The following is a 19,175-nucleotide window of genomic DNA, read 5'->3' as shown; positions in this document are numbered from 1 at the left end:
ATTATTATTATTATTATTTTGAAAGCAACTATATGAGTTTTTATGCTCATTAGAATGTATAGTATTAAAACAAATCTCTAAGCATATCAATTGGTGTACCAATAATAAATTCCTAGAAGTGGGCATCCCCGACCCATTTGGTTAGCTCAAACATACTCATTTCTGATAAGCTTATAGATTAATTGAATCCAGCCAATTCCACGTAGACAGGTGCATAAGCAATAGAGAGATGTTGTGTCTAACATATCCGAACCACTGCCACCTAGACTCCTAATCAACCAAGCGTGAGAAAACACTCCATAAAAAAGAAAAGAAAAGAAGGGAATGGGCTCATTCACGAGGTATGCACCATTCTAACCAAACATTTTTCTTCTATAAATTCCGTAAAGCTCATTATCTTCTCCAACCAATATATCGACTTAAATATTGGATAAGTTCTCTCGATCCAAGATTGGGTGTAGGACCACTAACTCTTCATTAAAAAAAATTTAAATTAAATAAGTGTAACAATTTAAATAGACCTTTCTTTGTCATGCCTAATCAGCTTATTTGATTATGTAAGTAATCTCAACAAGAAGTAACGTATTTATAACTTAGCCGAAGAATAATGCAAGATTAATGCCATAAAAAATGTTGTTATTATATGAATAATTGAATTAATAGCTTCTTAGCTTATCATAAGACACTATAAATAATTATCATGATACGTGGCGCTGAGACTAATCAATCTCATTACTACTATAGTAGTTCACCAAACTTTTCCTTATTATATATAATTGATTAATAATTTAATAGCTTTTGCATCAGAACTTTAGGGATATAAATGCTATCAATTTCTTAGTATTTTTATCAACTTTTGGCCTTAGGTCGAGGAGGATGAGTGTCAACATGGGATTTTTTCTAATCCCAAGGTCGAGGAATAAGAGTTACCTATGCATTTGATTGTTTGCCTAGAGCAGATCTGCTGTTACAACTGAATATTAGTCATGAGTTAGCGGATGTTTGGCGTCATAGTTTGGACTTCAATATAAGATCTGTTTGTTATTGCCTTATATAATGTGTAATCTTTTAGCTTCGGCTTTGATCTTTTAGCTTCGGCTTGGATCTTGAATGTAAGAGCTTTTGTGCTCTTGACTTTTCTATGAATAAGATCATATTGATTTTTCAAAAAAAAAAAAAAAAAAAAACCTTAAAATATTGATTAAATGATCAAATTCACATTTCTTATTAGCTTAAACATTTCAAGCGTTAATTTAATATGATATCAAAACAAATGTTCTAAATTTGAACTTTTAACTCCGTAGATTACCCTTTTTAGGGGAGCTTGTTTCAAATATAACATATATTTTCTCATAAACTATTGAGTTAGAGAGATGAGTTTTAAATTATATGGGTGTGAAAGATAAGCTTCAAACTATCTAATCTTAGAGATAAGCTTCAAACTATCTAATCTTAGAAACCAATTAGATACTTTAAAAGCATTTACTAAAACATTAACCAAATAAAATTTGTTTAGCAAAAAAATATCACATAAATCCAGATTGTTGAGTTAACATAACCATTTTGTAATTGAATTAATATTTATGCCCAAAATATGGCCGGTCTCGACGGCAGATTAATTTATTCGTTTATTATTTTAATTTGTAGAATTCATCAAAATAGTTGAATAATTATGTGGAATTCTTGTGAGAGACTTTTAATGGCATATAATAATCAACTTAACTACAAGCCTTACAATTATTGAATGAAAGAACCCATTTCTAAATTTTCTACCATCCAAAAAGGATCTACTCTCGATTGACAAGAAAAGCATCACAATGAGAGCACTTCTCCATATCTTTGTGGCTTTCCTTTTATGGGAAGATTGAAGGGTACAAGCCCAATGGCAATGGGGAATAGAAAATCTTCCACTGAGCTTGCTTCCCAAGAATTTACTTTAAGTCCACCGCCCCTTTGTCAGTCACAAATCCATCACTTCCACACAAGTATTGGTCGCTTCATGCCATCCAAAGATGATGCAACTTTGGTGACTAATGAGGCAAGATAGACTACCTACCGGATACCCATTACCCAACTTGAAGACCTTTTTGCATATTGGGTCTGTTTAGATTTGTGGTTTAAAAAAAAATGATTTTTGAACAGTATAATTTTTAAAAACGCAATTACATATTTGAAAAAAAAAATCTCAATTTACCATTTGAAATAGTAATGTTAGGCCAATAAGTGGCGAAGCTAGAATCTTATATTTGCAGGGGTGATACGTATAATTATCCGGCTATGTTTGGCAAAGGAGTCGACCGGACCCAAAGACCTAAAAAATTCCACTCAAAATCAACCCCAACATTCTTACTTTTTACATCATATCAATCATTTTTTTTATTATTATTCAAATAAAAAAATCACTACAAAACCATTTTTTTTTCTTCACTTTTTTGTACAAAACATTATTACTTTTTTTTTTTTTTTCTCATATCAATCAAATCTGTTACAGTTTCGGTCCACTTTATTTTTCAAACCTTTTGCCAAACAGATCCTTTTCCTATGAATGGAGCTACTCAAAATCGGGACCAAGAGTTACCACATTCAAGACTTGGGATTTGCATTGGGATTTGTCCCAAACCCATTTCCAAACATGCCTTTGGATTTGTAGTTCAAAACGTGCGATTTCAAAAATAACGATTTTCCTAAAAAAGAACAACTGGGAGGAGGATATTCAGAGATCATAGCGTTCCTTTGATGCCACTGGTCCACCAATGTTACTCTTTGCTGAAAGTACGACAATTATGTCCTCAACCTTGTACTGGAAACACAACATTGGGATTGGGGTTGAACACAACAATTGTTTTATGTTCTAAAGATAAATACAATAACAGACAATTCAAAATACAAAACACTCAACAAAATACAAAAACAGTTTCACCTTTATGTCGGATTAGAACATTTTCAAACAAAAAATACACATTAACAAAAATGCCAAGTCTTCACTATATTCTCCATGAGTAGTTTACTGTGTTTTTGCATGTTCACAACCAAAAAGGCAATTATTTTGTATGGAAAGCTCAATTACTCATAATATACTCCATCTTTTGCATGTTCACATTAGAGTTTGCTGCATATTTAGCATAAACTGACCAACGTATTGGAAAAAAAAATGGCAAAATCAAAATCCCCAATACCAATTCTTGGTCCTTCATGCTCTTCTTGGTTGCAAAGACTCCAGAAGAAAAGATCATTGGGAAATCTACAAGGGCCATTTCCCACCTTAAAATATAACAAATTCCAAATTCTTTATCCATCCAAAAAGAAAATTCAAATACTTGGCCCCGTTCTTTTTGTAATGTTACAATTGAAAAGAAAAAAAGAAGAAGCATCAACTCCCGTTGAAATTGAGAGCTTTTACTGCAATTTCTAAATCTCAGAAAACAACTTTCATTTAATTTATTTTCATAATTTACTTGTTTTGACAAGAACTGATAATGATCAAGAAATTACTGCTTAGTACAAAGATGACATTAAGCTAACCTATTGTTATATGCTACACAAAAATGGATTAACCATTTTGAGCTATACAACATGCATCTTGCATTATTCTGACAACGGTGGATTATGTGCAACTAAATAAAGCAATTTAATGAGAAAAATTTGATCAAGACATAACTAAACCTGTACAAAAGTGTGAAAGAATATTGAATTCCATCTGAATCTTCATGTCTAATCAAATCTTGTTTCACTTGCGTGCTGCATGGTAAAGCTCCATGTAGTCAAGAGCTGGCCGGTTCCAAGACCAGTCTTGCTCCATCACTCTCTTGCATAATGAGTTAAACCAATCCCGACCATCAAACCAACCAGAGATTGCCCTAAAAATCCACTTTGTAAATGAATATTCCATGAAGAAACATAAAATAATAAATGGGTGCAGGGGCATGCTTGTGTGTGTGCGTGTGTGTGTGTGTGTGTGTGAGAGAGAGAGAGAGAGATTTTGGTGTCCAGCGACTTGCATGTCTAATGTGCAGTCATAGGCAATGGTTTTCTCACTTCTGAGATTTATGATAAGCAACAAAGAAGCATGTGCACTTGGAAACTAATAATCAAGAAAAATACACTTGACTCATCATTAGACAAAATACACATCTACTCACCTATTGAGAGCATAATCAACACCAGCAGCATCAGCTCCATCAAAATTAAATCCATTTGGTTCAAGACCATGTGCTTGTGCTCTCTCTTTATCATGGTCAACATCAAATACAGTGTCATAAAGTCCTATAAAAGAAATACAATGATCTGGACAGTTAAAATATACTTCCACTGAACTTCCACTGAAAAGGTACTAACAACCCCTACGAATCCCCCTTAGACAATCATCTCATTGTCATAAGAAAGCAAACACCAGAGAATCGGTAGCAAGAGCATGAGACATTGGAACTCAATTCCTGATGCATAAACATAATAGAAGTCTAGATGTCAGGCATGAGAGAATGCTAGTACCATTCCATCTTCAAACCCCCCACCCCCAACAAAAAAAAAAGGGGAAACTTCACGGAGGACCACCAAACTTCCACCCGTTTTGAAATACCTCCCCTGAATTTCAAAATCTCTCAATTTAGTCCCCTGAATTTTCAATTGCTTTCAATTTGGACCCCTCCATCAGATTTTAAACGTCACATGACATTTATACCCCTGACTTTTGTATAAAATTCCAACTTCTAAAACGTTTTTTTATTTAAAAAAAAAAAAACAAAAATCAGGGATATTTTGGTCTTTTTTTGAATTTTTAACGGCTAAAATTAACGGAAGGGTCCAAATTGAGAGCAATTGAAAGTTCAGGGGACTAAATTGAGAGATTTTGAAGTTCAGGGGGCTTATTTCAAAACGGGTGGAAGTTTGGGAGTCCTTAGTGAACTTTCCCAAAAAAAAAAACCACCACCACCACCACCACCCCACCATACACAAGCAAAAAATGAAAAAATGGGGAAGGGAGGACTATAGTTCAGAGCCACTGATATTGCTGTTCCCACTTGGCCCCAACGCAGAGTTTTAAAGCCATTGTAAGATGTCTTATATTAAAAAACTAGGGCACTCAAGGTAGAGTACAAAATAGAGGGTGGATAGCATAGTTACAATAAGAATCCTGCATCTTATGAGAATTAAAAGGGGAAATTGCTCCAAATTTTGGTCTTTGGAAGAAATTTTCAATAGAAAAGGGAAAATCAATAATGCATATGGTGGGGCATAGGTGAGATATTTTAGAAAGCAAGAACAGATTTTTGACATGATCAAATATAAAGAAATGATACAAAATATGGTTTTTTTTTTTTTTTTTTTTTTTTTTTTTTAAAAGATAGAGAAATAAAAAAGAACTAGCGGACCAATATTGTATTTCAAGCTCACACACATTCATCCCACTCACATGCGGACCTGTCCAATAACCGAAAACCAAATGCAGGTTTTCTGTAGAGATAACAATTTTTTTTTTTAAAAAAAAAACATAAATTGGGTTACCAAGACTTGAACCAAAGACTTCACTAACAACCCCGCTTTGATACCAAGTTCGTTAAACATCCCAAAAAGTTAAGCTGTTAGGAAGTGGGCCAATTATGTATATTAAACTCACACACATTAACCACAAGAATGTCAACAAGTTGTATACAGTTAAATCTAAAATTACAATATTGGGCTCTGTGCTTAATTATGAAAACGGAAAAGGTGATATTAGGGTATAAGGCAAAGTACAAAATTATGCAAAATGGCCTACATGTTGAGATCATTGTTCAATCTCATGCCTCATTTTATTGCAAAGGTAATTTTGATAAGATATGTGCTATAACGACCTTGATGTGGCAGTTATAAGTAAACGTGAAAAATAACAGGAGATCAGTCACATCTCAGAGTGCCTCAGCAGTAGAGGCAAAATAGACGCATTGTTGAGTATCATCGTCTCTATTTTTTTAAAAGACTAGGTATGTACGCACCTCCAGTTTTTCGAACAACTGGTATTGAACCATATCTCATTGCGATAAGCTGGGTCAGTCCGCATGGCTCAAAAATTGAAGGGACTAGAATGAAGTCAGCACCAGCATATATCTATCATAAGCACAAGTGAGTCAGTACCTCCCAGGGTCATACTACAGATGTAAGAGGTGAGCATGCATCCAGGTAAAAAAGAAAAAAGAAATTAGACTTTTAAGTTCAGTGAGAACATACCAAGTGTGAGAGAGGCTCATCATACGTCAAACAAAGGCGAGCACGGTCACCATGAATAGAATGCAGTTGATTGGCCAAATTGACAAAGTCATTCTGAACACGAGGATCTGGGGCTGAACCAAGCAATACAACCTGCATTTAGATGTTTCATGAGTAGAGACAAGAGATTATACAAAGAGAGAAAAACAAGTACACACAGAAATGCTGATACATTATTTGATTCTTAACAAGCACCGAATGCAAACTGTAAAATTAGGTTAGCTCCAATGACACACTTTTGCACATGGGCGTGGCCCCAAGGAGTTGTTTGCATTTAAGGAGGGTCAAACCTTAGACCAGAAAAAAGAAAATTGGGGGGGGGGGTGTTAAGGGGGTATTACAGATAACAGAGCTCCTGTATGATTATAATATTGCTAACGTTCTCAAAATTAGTCGTACAGTGTCCACATGTTAAGAGTAAAGTCTAGACTATGCAGAGAATGGACATTCATAGTACAGATCAATAAAAAAATAAAAATAAAGGAAGGAGAAGGAAAAGGACCTGTCCATTGCGATCTAAGGTGCGCCAGATGGCATGCTTGATGAGATGGATTCCTTTTTGATTAGTTAAGCGAGTGATAACTCCTACTAAAGGGAGATCAGATGTTTTCAAACCAAGCATTTGTTGCAAGGCTTCCTTGGCAGCTCTTTTACCTTCAACAACATTGTCCGAAGTGTACGATACCTAAAATAAATGCATCATGTGTACTAGTCATACATGTAAAACTTGTGCTGGTCAATTTTGTTGAACATAAACTTGACAAGCAGCTTTCCCAAAAGAATCTTGATAGGAAGAATAAAATGGCAAAAGAAAAAAGGGGTGGGATGAGAGAGAGAGAGAGAGAGAGAGAGAGAATAATCCACTTACAGGAATGAACTTATCATTATAGGGGTCCCATATATCAGGGTCAATTCCATTCAAGATACCATGGAACTTGTAGAGATGGGGAGCAACTGCAGGATTTCTAGCAATCTCCTTTGAGTAAGTGTGAGATACCTACAGATACAAACATAAGTTTCTCGGATGCTATCACACTCTGAATAAGGCATACAAAGCTACATCAAATCAATAAAAATCATGTATTAGCTTTTCCAGCATTGGTTTGCACTTAAATCGTTGAAGAAACTACTGGAACAGAATAGAAATGTAATTTGCCCACCAACTAGAGGAGAAGCAGCATTCCAATTCTATTTATTTGTTTGAGGAATAAAGGGTCTTATATCTGTCACTTATTTGAATCATTCAGAGGCTTAACAACATTCTGCAAGAGGATCCACTAAGAATTTTCTTTTGCATAATTTTACAATCATAGTCAAACAAAGCCTTTTTGAACTCTCAAATGTATCTTATTACAAAATAAATTTACTTAAGTTTCTTAAAAAAAGTATCTCTCAATCAAAAGTCAAAACTTCTAATTTATAGTTCAACCTAATTAAGGCCAACCAAAAATGTAAGCAATTCAATAGCACTGCCACCAGATATTGTCCCTGTTTAGATATGATTCTGTCTCTGCTACTCTTCTCACCCAACTCTCTGTTAGATTAGGATAAATTATATTTTATCTGTTGGTTATTTGATTTCGAGGATATGATTGAGTTTATCTTGTTAGTAGATGTATTAGAATTGGAGTGTGTAATTTTTCCTTTATAAATAATAACAGTGTGTGTGTGTGTGAGGTAATTTAAGAAAATACCCTACCACTTATTTTGACTTACATGGTATTAAAGCAGAGTCTTGAGTTCGAACCTTGATTCCACAATTTACCCTTCATTTTAGTCTTCCACTTTTCAAACTGTTAAACTTGCCGATTGCTCATCTACACCCATATTGGGAGAAGAGAGCCAATTTACTACCCAATGACTTTCATCTGTTCTACTTGATCCTAAATTTCCATTTAATTTAGCTTCTGTTAGTAAGTTTACAAAATCTCTTCAGTGCTCTATTTCCTTTTATCCAGATTACTGTGTTTTTCAGGATCTAAAGGCAAAGAAGCTATTGGTGGAGGTCATGAAGTGAATGGTTTATACTACATCAATCATGTCTCTGCAAGTCGTGCATTTCAATGTTCCTCATGTTCTGATTCATTTCAATGGCATTGTCATCTTAGTCCTGATTACTGTATTTTTTATTATCTCGAGTATTGGATGTTTTTGTTATGTTCATAATATGAATCCAATCTTACGAAGGCAGTGTGTCTTGAGTCTAAGCCAAATTTTTCTAACTCTAATACTGGTGATGAACTCTTGATATTCCTCTTCCAATTCCTGTTTCTATTTCTCCATCTATTCCTCGAACTCCTCTTCAAGTATATACACGATGAAAGAAACAACCCATTCTGTCCATGCCACTGCCACTCTCTTCTTCCTCTTCTGATTCTGCGCCTTACAAAAAGGTACACGATCTTGTGTCTCTCACCATCCTCTTTCTAATTATGTTTCTTATCACGTCTTCTTTGCTCCTTATTCATGTTTTATTATCAATATTTCCTTTTCATGGGTTCCTGTGTCTTAGTGATGCTTTATCTCATGATGGATGGTGAAAGGCTATGGAGTACAAATTTCTGCCTTGCATTGTAATGAGACATGGGATTTTGTTCCCTTACCTTCTGATAAGAAGATTGTTGGTTGTCATTGGGCTTATACTATCAACCAGATGGTACCATTGATCATTTGAAAGCTCGTCTTGTTGCCAACAGCTATACTTTTGAGGGGGAGTGTTATATTACAATAAATTATATTTTATTTCTTGTTTATTTGATTTAGAAGATATGATTAAGTTTATCTTGTTAGTAGATATATTTGAATTGAAGTGTGTATTTTTCCTTTATAAATAATAACAGTGTGTGGGGTAATTTGAGAAAAACCCTACCACTTATTTTTACTTACACTCTCATAACTCTAAACTCTAATTAGGTGTTGTTTATTAGTGTTAGTACATATCCAATACTGCTAGCCGAGCAGGTATGCAATTACAGAAACTACTTTTTTTTTTTTTTAATAACGCAATTACAGAGACAATTAAATGGATCAACTTAAAATCCCTTTATTCTAACAAACATTACAGAACCACCAAAATAAATAGAAGATGAAAAAGAACAAAGAAAAAAAACAAAATAAGAATAAATGACCTCGAGCAATTTCAGGATAGAAGGAAGCATGTCAATCTAAATTCTCAGTTCTTAACAAAGTTCATGACTGTGAAAATTATGCTGTTACAGAACTACATCAAAATGGTCAAAAGGGAACAAATCCACTGATAAGAAAGATCAGTGTAAAAAGTATAGGGAGATTGAATAATCTTAGGAAATTTTAAGTACTTACAGTTGTAGCCTTGTCTGAGTATTTCATAGCTTTCCCAATGAAGTGTGCCCCAAATTCAAGGTTATGGATTGTGAAGACCACCCGAGCTTTACTGAGACCATAATGCACGTAATGCTCCTTAAACAACCACGCAACTGGTGCACTAGACCAATCATGGCAGTGGATGATATCCTGTCCATTGCAAAGAACCAATTGATGGTTTTCTTAAAAAAATAGAATTCAATTTTCTTGTCTAGATGAGGTTGATTTAATCTAATATTAAATTAATCTGCTCTAACAGCAATGAAACTGAAGATTGGCAAAAGGTGGTCGTGACGATTGCCTATATAAGCTGATATCCTGAACCGAAGCTTTATCTTATGTAATTCAATTGTGTTCTACCTCTGATTTGTCAACTTATCAACATGCATGTGCACAACAAATATAGCAGGCACAAACACATATATACAGCAATGAAATTAAAGCAATAAATTTAGCTCATTAGGTAATAATGGCAGGCAAAGCTAAAAGGTGGCATTTTAAGTCCTCTTCAAAATGTTAGTAGGAGCACAATGAAGATATTCGGTCTACAATAAAGGAAATATACCTAACAAGTATGACCACTCACAAAACAAAATAAATAGATTGCTCGAGTAAAACTCAAAAATGAAAAACTTTAAACTAAAGAACTTACAGGATGAAATCCACTTTGGAGAAGAAATTCAAGAGCAGCATGGCAAAAGAAACCAAACCTCTCTGCGTCATTCCTACCGCCATATATGAAACCTGCCCAAAAAAAACTGCAAGAAAAAAAATTGCATCAAGAAATCTTGTAAAATATGTTTTGGTGCATGTGGCAATTGAATTTTGTAGAGATAGTGCACAACAGTGGTTGTGCAGGGGGCGAACATTTTGAGAGAGATATACTATGAATTTGTGTTTCTCAATCTTCCAACTTGCAAAAATAGGTTTTGGTCAGAATAGTGTAAATTTACTATTCCATAATCAGGGCCCCATACATAATAAGAAGGTCAAGCAGAACAATCAAACATGATTTTTGTACACATCAATGCGAATAGGTGAAAAGCAATATTTAAAGCTCAAATTGTAATGATGTCAACAAGAAGTGATTCAACATATTTGAAAACTTCACATAACGGCTAACTCTATACGATAGATATTGAAGAGAATATGGTTAGGAGTCTAAAACATACTTCAAGATATCACATTCAGGTTGAGTTCAGGTATAATCATCTCTATAATTTCAACACATAAAACAACTTCTTGGTTCACAGCTTAGCCATGCAGTACAGTGGCACACTGCCTAGAAGAGACAATAAAGCTATCGCTCACTCTTCAAGTGTTTGATCATATTCTCCTAAAGCAATTTTACTTAATATCTTAGTCAATTACCAGCACTAACGTAAGTGAAGAAAATAAAAAGAAACAAAGGAATAATACTTGTATGACTTAAAGCATTGTATTCTCCCTCTGAAATGTGAGAGCAAAAGGTGAAATACATATTAGCCATAAGTATACTAAACTAGATAAGGCACACAGCACATGGTACAAAACATTTTAGAGTGCAGCAGGAAAACAGAATTAATTACCTTCTCCCCGCCCCCCCACCGTTTTTGCTTAGAAAAAAGAAGAAGAAAGAAAACGGAATTACCCATTTTGGGGCTCCAAAAAGTAGACAGAAAGGCCTTCCACCTTCCCAAACCATACTTTAATTTCAGTCCCACCCCAGGAATAGCTTCTGTTGTATTGAAAGTCCTTCACCTATATCAGAATGCATTTCTTTGATAAATTCAATTCTGAAAATTCAAGATAGTAAGGTTAAATAAATATAAAGAAACCAATCATGAAGGAACAAAGCCCAAAGATGACACAATTTATGAAAATTATAAACATAAGAAACATTCACAATAGTTGTCACGTATATATTCAAAAATTGGCAATGAATATATGGGGAGAATTAGGGAAATGTAGAAATATAAACATGAGAAATAGATACTAAAATCTTGCACAAAGAAATAAGACATTATATATAGCCCAAAGCAACAGCAATGAAGCTTACATTGCTAAGGTTCAAACAGTCATACTTTGGAAGAATGATGTCCACATTGTGATTCAAATCTTGAACAGCACGAGATAGACTAGTGACAACATCACCAAGGCCTCCAACCTAAAACAGTGTAAGACACGATAGATAAAAAAACAAAAATAAATAATAGATATTGCTTTTGATATTTAAGCTACTGTATGCAGACAAACTACATTTTTAAGAAGAAAATTCTGGTTACTAAAGATAAAATAGTCATCCCATAGAAACAGGGAGCAGATGTATCAGGAAAATCATAGTGCCTAAGCTCCCTTCCCAACTCCGTCATTTTGGACATCTCTTCACGTTAAAAAATGAATGCAAGTGTGGAATTTTTATTTTTATTTTTTTGCACTTCCATTAAAGAAGTCAAGCTCAACAATCCTAACGCTCTGTCCTTATGTACATATAACTTGAGTAGTTTCTATGAGTAGACATTTTCGTCTTTAGTTGAAAGCAATAAGCACTCTCCATCAGACACCTATGAGATAATAACACAAAGTAACCACTTATTCAAGGCATTAACACTCTGTTCCTTGGCATGTAAATCAACTTCGAGTGGAACTGTTAGATGCCAATGAATTAACTATAGTATCCCCATGGAGTACTTACAAAATGGTGATCAAATTCCTACAAATAATACCTAAGTTTGAAAAAAGAAAATACAGCAGTAGAAGTACGTTCACAGATCAGCATCTCGAGAAAAGATTGAAACATAGCCTAAACTTACCTTTGCAATGGGAGCCATTTCAACAGAAATATGCACTATGTGCATTGGTGGCTCCTTAGCAATTCCTCCAAACACAGGTATGTGATAATCCGTGCCATTTTTGTTATCAAAAATTCCACCATCTTCTTTCTCAGAGAATACGAAATCCATCATGTATGCATCCAATGGAACTTTGACTGCAAGGACAAAAGAAATAATACATGTGTCTCAAAAAAAATATAAATCTTGATGCATCAAAATCTTTGCCCCCTGCCTGCAGCACAACACAGTGATCTGCACAAGTGATGTGATTTAGCATCATTTTGCATACTGCCAAATTTTGTTGAGAGATGGCTTAGAAAAAAAGAAATTGTTGAGAGATGCTTGATTGGCCTCTTTAAAATGTACCTATGCTAGATACTCAGCATGAAAAGAGATCTCTTGTCATTGGATATTTATACTAATTAAAAAATCAGCCTTGCTCAGAATGTTTGCGATGAGAAAACATTTAAATCCACAGCAAGGAATTCAAAACCACCTATGCTACTAAGATCAGCACATTCAGAAATACAAAGACCTTTCATAGTGTCAAAATCCAAAAGTGTGCCATAAAGATCTGAATTAGATTACTTACAAACAACAATTCAATGAGCCATGCAAGACTAAGACCTCCTAAATGTATGTTGAATTTAAATATCATCATACCATGGGGGCATCTGTACCTTAAAAAATTTTAGCCTTGCACTGTTGCTAACTTATAAAATTGGTTTGGAAAAGGATATGTCAAACATTAAGCAAACCATAAGACATTACTACTTATGGTATTGTGAACATTTCAGATTAGCTAGGTAGCATCATGTCCCATATGTTGATATTTCTCAAGGCTATCTGACTCCAAGTTCAAATGTGATTTGCGAATTATGTTTGAATGTATGCACGCTAAATTCATTCAACTCAGAAAATATTTTTCAAGACTTCTTTTCCATATTCAATAGAAACTGCCACACGTTTGGGCAATAAATTGACTTAAAAAGAAGTTTGCAAGACAGATTGTTATCAATCAGCCCTATTACAAGTATGCCTTAAATTGTTTCATGAGAGAGAAAGAGAGAGAGCCCTTTAAGCTGCCACACTATAGAGAAAAGGCAATAACTAAGCATGTAAAACTCACATGAAACTCACCAGTGGCTTTGACATGAGTATTATTATCCACAGACAACATTCTCTGAGGTGGTAAGGGACCCTTGCGGTGGGTCCAACGGTTAAATGAACATCTGAACCAAACTTCAGGCTTTCCATTCAGAACTGTGTTGGCAGGATTATAGAAAACTGTCACCGTGCTTCCTGCTTGAACATCGAGAGGCTCAGTGTAGACTATGTGCTTTTGAGATAGCAAAAACCTTTTCAAAGATCTTTCCTTCGTTTCGGCTTTCATATGTGCTGTTCTTTCAGCCTGTAACAAGAGAAGCACAGAGAAACAGAAATTAGCAGCGAAAAGAAAATTAGAATAAAATGCTAAATCAAAGTTTTCACAAGATCAAAACTATGATAATTTTATATTGAATACAAGGAATCATATCCCAAGCATCCATCTAGAACATCTTAAGATTATCCTACAAAACTTATACTCATCAATTTTTTATTTTTTTATAAGTAATTGGCCCCAAAGGAAGGGTAAGGGAATTTTCGAACTAGTGACCTCTGCTTTATGAAGCATGTTCGCCAGCCGATTAGACTACCCCTTGGAGATAAAACTAATACTCATCATAAGGAACACAAACAATGAAACAGACCCACAAGACCAGAACTCAGGTTGGGGATCCCTACCATCTGCATGTGAGCCATGATAACCAGTAGCCCATCTGATCTTTGTGTGCAGTATTCTTAGATGTATTTGCACCAAGAATAAGAAAAGGATGACCAAGTATGCTTTTACCAAAACAAAAAAGATCTTGCATCTTCAATATATTACACAATGAAGAGTTCCAATTTAATAATCCTGGATGAAATAATTCTCTAAACTGACCTTGGCACGTACAGCCTCTTCTCTTAACCTCCTCTCCTTTTGGAGTTTCCTAAATATCTCTTGTTCTTCCTCAACCCAATACAGTTCTTCCGGAATGCCTTTTGGGACAATGGCATGGAAATCCTGGCGTTGATTGTTATCATACACAACGGCATTCTGAGGTGGTCCATCAGCAAAAACCCAATCTAAGACAAGTGCTCGATCTGGTACAACAACTACAGAAAATAATTTTTTTTCAATATTATTTGTCTTATAACATGCAATACTGACAGCATAAGAGAAATTCAACCTGATCCAAGAAAAAAAAATTAAAAAATTGAAAAGCACTCCTCCCATAATTTTACAGCAATCTTTGTGTGACCCACCTCTTAATGTCTATCTAGAATTACAAAATAGCTGGTAATATGACATCAAAGTTATAGAAAGACTTGAGGCCTTTTTATATATATACACACACACACACAGCTCCCTTTCTCCATAGTTTTCAAAAAATATCAAAATGAGTGAGCCTTCAAGTCATCAGAATCACCTTGCCTAAATTAAGGACAAAGACTACCCAACAAGATAAAAAACCACAAGCAGCCAACATTTCTTGCAACATATAAAGGCTATTGTTAATGCCCAAAGAGTCACTGCAAGCTGAGGTTTGGGCAAGGATAATCACTCCTGGCCCTTAAATATATGCAAGTTTGGCTCATTCATGGACATGGAAAAGGAGAGGGAAGTGTGTGTGCGCAAGCTCACACTATCCTGAGTATATGTCCAACTTCCCATATATTCTCTCTCTTTTGGGTTCATCTGACAGAGATCATAATGTTCTCAAAAGTTTGGTATCATGTACCCATGTTTGGAGTTGCACCATTAACTTTTGGCAACACCACATTTTATGAAAAGTTTGCATATATCACATATCAAGCATACAGGTTGAATGATACTTGGCATGCTTGGTTGTTTCTGGTTCAAGAAGACTCAGCAGATAAGTGTAACAACTGATGGATGCCAACTGATGCCATCTTGCAGATGCACCTTATAGTTTGCCACTCTGGCCAGATAATTTAAAGTCTACCAAAGCATCATAACAACATTACGGATAAGAAAGAAAAATATTTCCATTAACACATACCATCAGCATACCACCAGTCGCCATTCTTTTCTTCAAAGCTGACGAGCCTTTCAACAATGGACAATCCATCCTTCCAACCATTATGCCCCCCATGAATCCAAAGTTCCATCGAATGAGCAAGGGGGCCAGAAATTTTATTATAATATAACCTGACCAAGTCTTCACCTTTAAACTCACTAGGCTCTATATACCAAACATTATCAACAGACCTTGCAGCCATTTTCATAAACTGTTTCAAAACTTCTCGCCTTTTTTCAGTCTCCTCCCTTGCCTGCGCTCTATCAGCTTCATGTGCAGCTCTCTCTGCTTCTATTTGTCTCTGTTCCTCTATTTGTCTTTCCCTTTCAGCTTGCTCCTTAGCAAGTTTCTCTAGTTCCTTATGTTTCTCCTCGAGCAAGAAATCTTCAAAGTTGAACACATCCATTCCACCTTCAACAGTTACACAGAAATCCTTTGTATCATTATTGTCATAGACATTTTGCCCATTGAAAAAAACAAAGTCCATCTTGTAGGCTTCCTTGGGAACATGAACTTGGCAGGACCACCAGTCCCCTTTCAGATGTGTTTTCTTTAACCTCATTGTGAAAGATTTCCATCTCCAGTCATTGAAGGCTCCCATTATGAGAACATCTGGCTCATTACTTAAAGTGGAGAGACTCCTATTAAGGAAAACTTCTATATCTTGATCAGGTTTCACCAGTTGCGGAAAAACAAACATCTTGTTCCCTCTTGATAAGTTCTCCTCAGCCAGCATCTCAATTTTCTCCTTACGCAAATTCGCTTCCATCTCCAACTGTAACTTTAGAGATACTTCTTCAATCATCTTTTCATCAGTTTCAGCGCTTTTTTCTTTTGTAGCGTCATCAGTCTTTCTGTCATCCAGGTGTCTTCCTTCTGAAGCCATTCTATCAGGAATGTTCTCAATATCACTTCCGGAATATGTTTCCGTCTTCTGTAACTCTACCGCATCCTTATCGACTCTAGCTATACTTACATTTTTCAACACTTGATTTCTCACAGCAATATCTGAAATATCATTGGTTTCTCCAGTAGCTTCAATTGAGCCCTCTTTCTCTTCATTATTTGTTTGGTCCCTCTTCTGGGTACTCGTTCTCACCGGGGTTTTTGGCGTGAGTCCGTCTGGAGCAGGGCCTTTAGGCCTCGCATTTGACATTTTCTTCGGTCTCCTTCCTGAAAAATTTGCCAATAATGCAGAGACAGGATTTAATAAGTAAAAGTTGTTGCATTTAAAAGTAAAAAAGGGTCAAATTTTAACTTCGAACCAGAACAGAACAAAACAATACTAGCCAACTCACCTGCACTAGCAGTAACCCCAACTCCCTGGCACTCTTTTTGCCACGAAGAAGACTGAAAACAGAAGCATAACCCGAGCACATTTAGTTTGAGAATGAAGTCACATTAATATAAGCCCAATATTTACAATAAGAATAACTATGGCAAACAAGATACAGTTGACACTCAAACAAGTACTAATGAATCAATCAATCATATACTGAATACCCAAAAACGAAAAACGCGAACTTCATAAACACAGCTTACACTTTCCAAACCAATCAATAACGTAACAAAGAGACCCAGAAAACAAAATTCACCAACCAACATCCAGATTCTCATTAACATAACTTGAATAAACAATTTACGGATATCCCACTTCAGAATCAAACAAACCCATAACATGTCTAGTAAAATAACCGAAAATTCACACATGGTTGGGTGCCAACAAAATCAAACACAACAGAGCCCATTGGAACAGTGAAAAGAGGAACACCACCCAGAAAAATCATGCATATATTACATAAGTTATATGCACTGCAATGAATAAAGAAACCAATTACCTGAGAGAAATGCGTAATTCTTCCATGAGGAAAGAACCCAAGAAAAGGTTTGAGCTTCAAGTGTCTTCTCTGATTGAACACTGTTCTGCAACTGAGTGGCCTCTGTGCCAGCAAAGCCACATCCATGGTTGTTCTCAAGAATGTTATTCAAGGTTCTTCTTCTTCCTCCTCTTTATGAATCAGCAAAAACATCCTCTGATTGCTCCTTGATCCCAGTAATTGATCTCTCTCTGAACTTATGCATTTGCAATAATTAAATAACAACAAATTAAGATATTTAAAGAAATATAATAAAATTAAGAGTAACAGCCATAGTGTCATGAAATGGGATTAATATGCATGTATCAATATGACCGTTGATCTGCCTTTAAGCTGGTTCTGATGAGAGATACATGGTGGAGATGAATTTGGCTTCGGTTGGTTATTGTTGGTTTGGGTGTGGGGTAGTAAAATTTATGGTATATTTTGAAAGGCTGATAGTCCGTGATAGGCTACCCAAGTGGTGAGGGCAGGCATCAACCAGGAATTCGCACATCAAATAAGGACATGCCACGTGAAGACAAACCCTATTAGCGGAACGAGTAATGACTTTTCGGATCACCGTTGAATTAAAAATTAATTTTTATTAAATTTTGATCCAATAATTACATTAAAGAATATGAGAATGAGAGCGTGTGTAGCATTTCTCTTAACAGAATTAGGAAAGAGTAATACTACACACATTCTCGTCTGCATAATCTCACTTTCATACTTTTTAACATGATTTTTAAAATTATCATTAAATTTAAAATAAATTATTATATAATAATAATCGTAAAAGTTAAGGCTATCCGTTTGAAAATATGGTTCTCATTCCTATGAACAATGTAATTTAATAATCACTGATTAGCCTAACACGTGATTAGGTGAGGATAAAGGTTAAATATTTTAATGATCAAAACCATGAAAAGATCAAAGATGTATTGTGCTTATCAAGTAGAAGTTTGGGGAAGTATTACCTCATGTAATTTTTTTATCTTTTGTCCAAATTCTAGAGAATTCAAACAGAAAATTTTAAGAGATCCTAAGTCAAAGTTGGAATGACAGAATCGGCTAATTAAAAGGAATATTAAGTAATATCAGATCATAATACTTCTCAGAATCTTAAATTGTTGAAAATTGGAAAATAACACTCACTAAGAGATAACACAAAGTAGGAAGAAGAATATTCAATTTTATTCAACTTGATAAAATAACTAAATAGGAGACGCAGAATTTGAAAGTGAGATTATGGGGATTGAGATGGAATATCCTATTTAGTTATTTTATCAAGTTGAATAAAATTGAATATTTATCTTCCTATTTTGTATTATTAAGAATGTTATTTTCCAATTTTCAACTATTTAAGATTCTGAGAAGTACTACGGACAAAAGATAAAAAAAATTACATGAGACACTTCCCCAAACTTCTACTTGATAAGCTCAACACATCTTTGATCTTTTCATGGTTTTGATCATTAAAATATTTAACCTTTATCCTCACCTAATCACGTGTTAGAGCATCTCCAACAGTATTAAGTAAAGTAGCTAATGAAAAAGTGCAATTATCTATTTTAACTGCTCATTTTTTCGTATACACTCCAACAGATTATTTATTATATTCTCTATTTGATTAAAATATTATTTTTTCGATTTTTTTAATTCTTTTCTTAAACTCTCCTTTTCTCTCTCACAATTCTTCGCCACAATTCTCATGGAAGAGATTGAGATGGGGTTTCAGCTGAACAGAGAATTCAAAATTTTTTTAATTGTTTTCTTAAACATTTTGCCTCTCT

At 34.9% G+C, this 19,175-nt stretch overlaps 1 protein-coding gene across 1 annotated transcript; it reads right to left on the bottom strand.

Annotated features, from left to right (window-relative positions):
• Window positions 1–3,413: 3,413 nt before the first annotated feature.
• On the bottom strand, window positions 3,414–17,661 carry SS3 (starch synthase 3). The gene is made up of 16 exons (XM_059582613.2): window positions 17,362–17,661; window positions 16,822–16,873; window positions 15,506–16,696; window positions 14,383–14,597; window positions 13,539–13,809; window positions 12,378–12,553; window positions 11,624–11,731; window positions 11,216–11,325; window positions 10,238–10,343; window positions 9,565–9,735; window positions 7,112–7,240; window positions 6,746–6,928; window positions 6,205–6,336; window positions 5,973–6,084; window positions 4,140–4,263; window positions 3,414–3,857 (listed from the first exon to the last, which is right to left on the bottom strand). Exons 1-16 carry the CDS (start codon window positions 17,485–17,487, stop codon window positions 3,728–3,730), a joined length of 3,336 nt encoding a protein of 1,111 aa, XP_059438596.2. The 5' UTR covers window positions 17,488–17,661; the 3' UTR covers window positions 3,414–3,727.
• Between the last annotated feature and the right edge of the window lie 1,514 nt (window positions 17,662–19,175).

This window comes from Corylus avellana, chromosome 1 (genome assembly GCF_965113065.1).
Source record: "Corylus avellana chromosome 1, dhCorAvel1.hap1.2, whole genome shotgun sequence".
NCBI classification, from domain to species: Eukaryota; Viridiplantae; Streptophyta; class Magnoliopsida; order Fagales; family Betulaceae; genus Corylus; species Corylus avellana.
The sequence above is the reverse complement of the archived record's forward strand: the minus strand, read 5'-3'. Positions and strand labels throughout refer to the sequence as shown.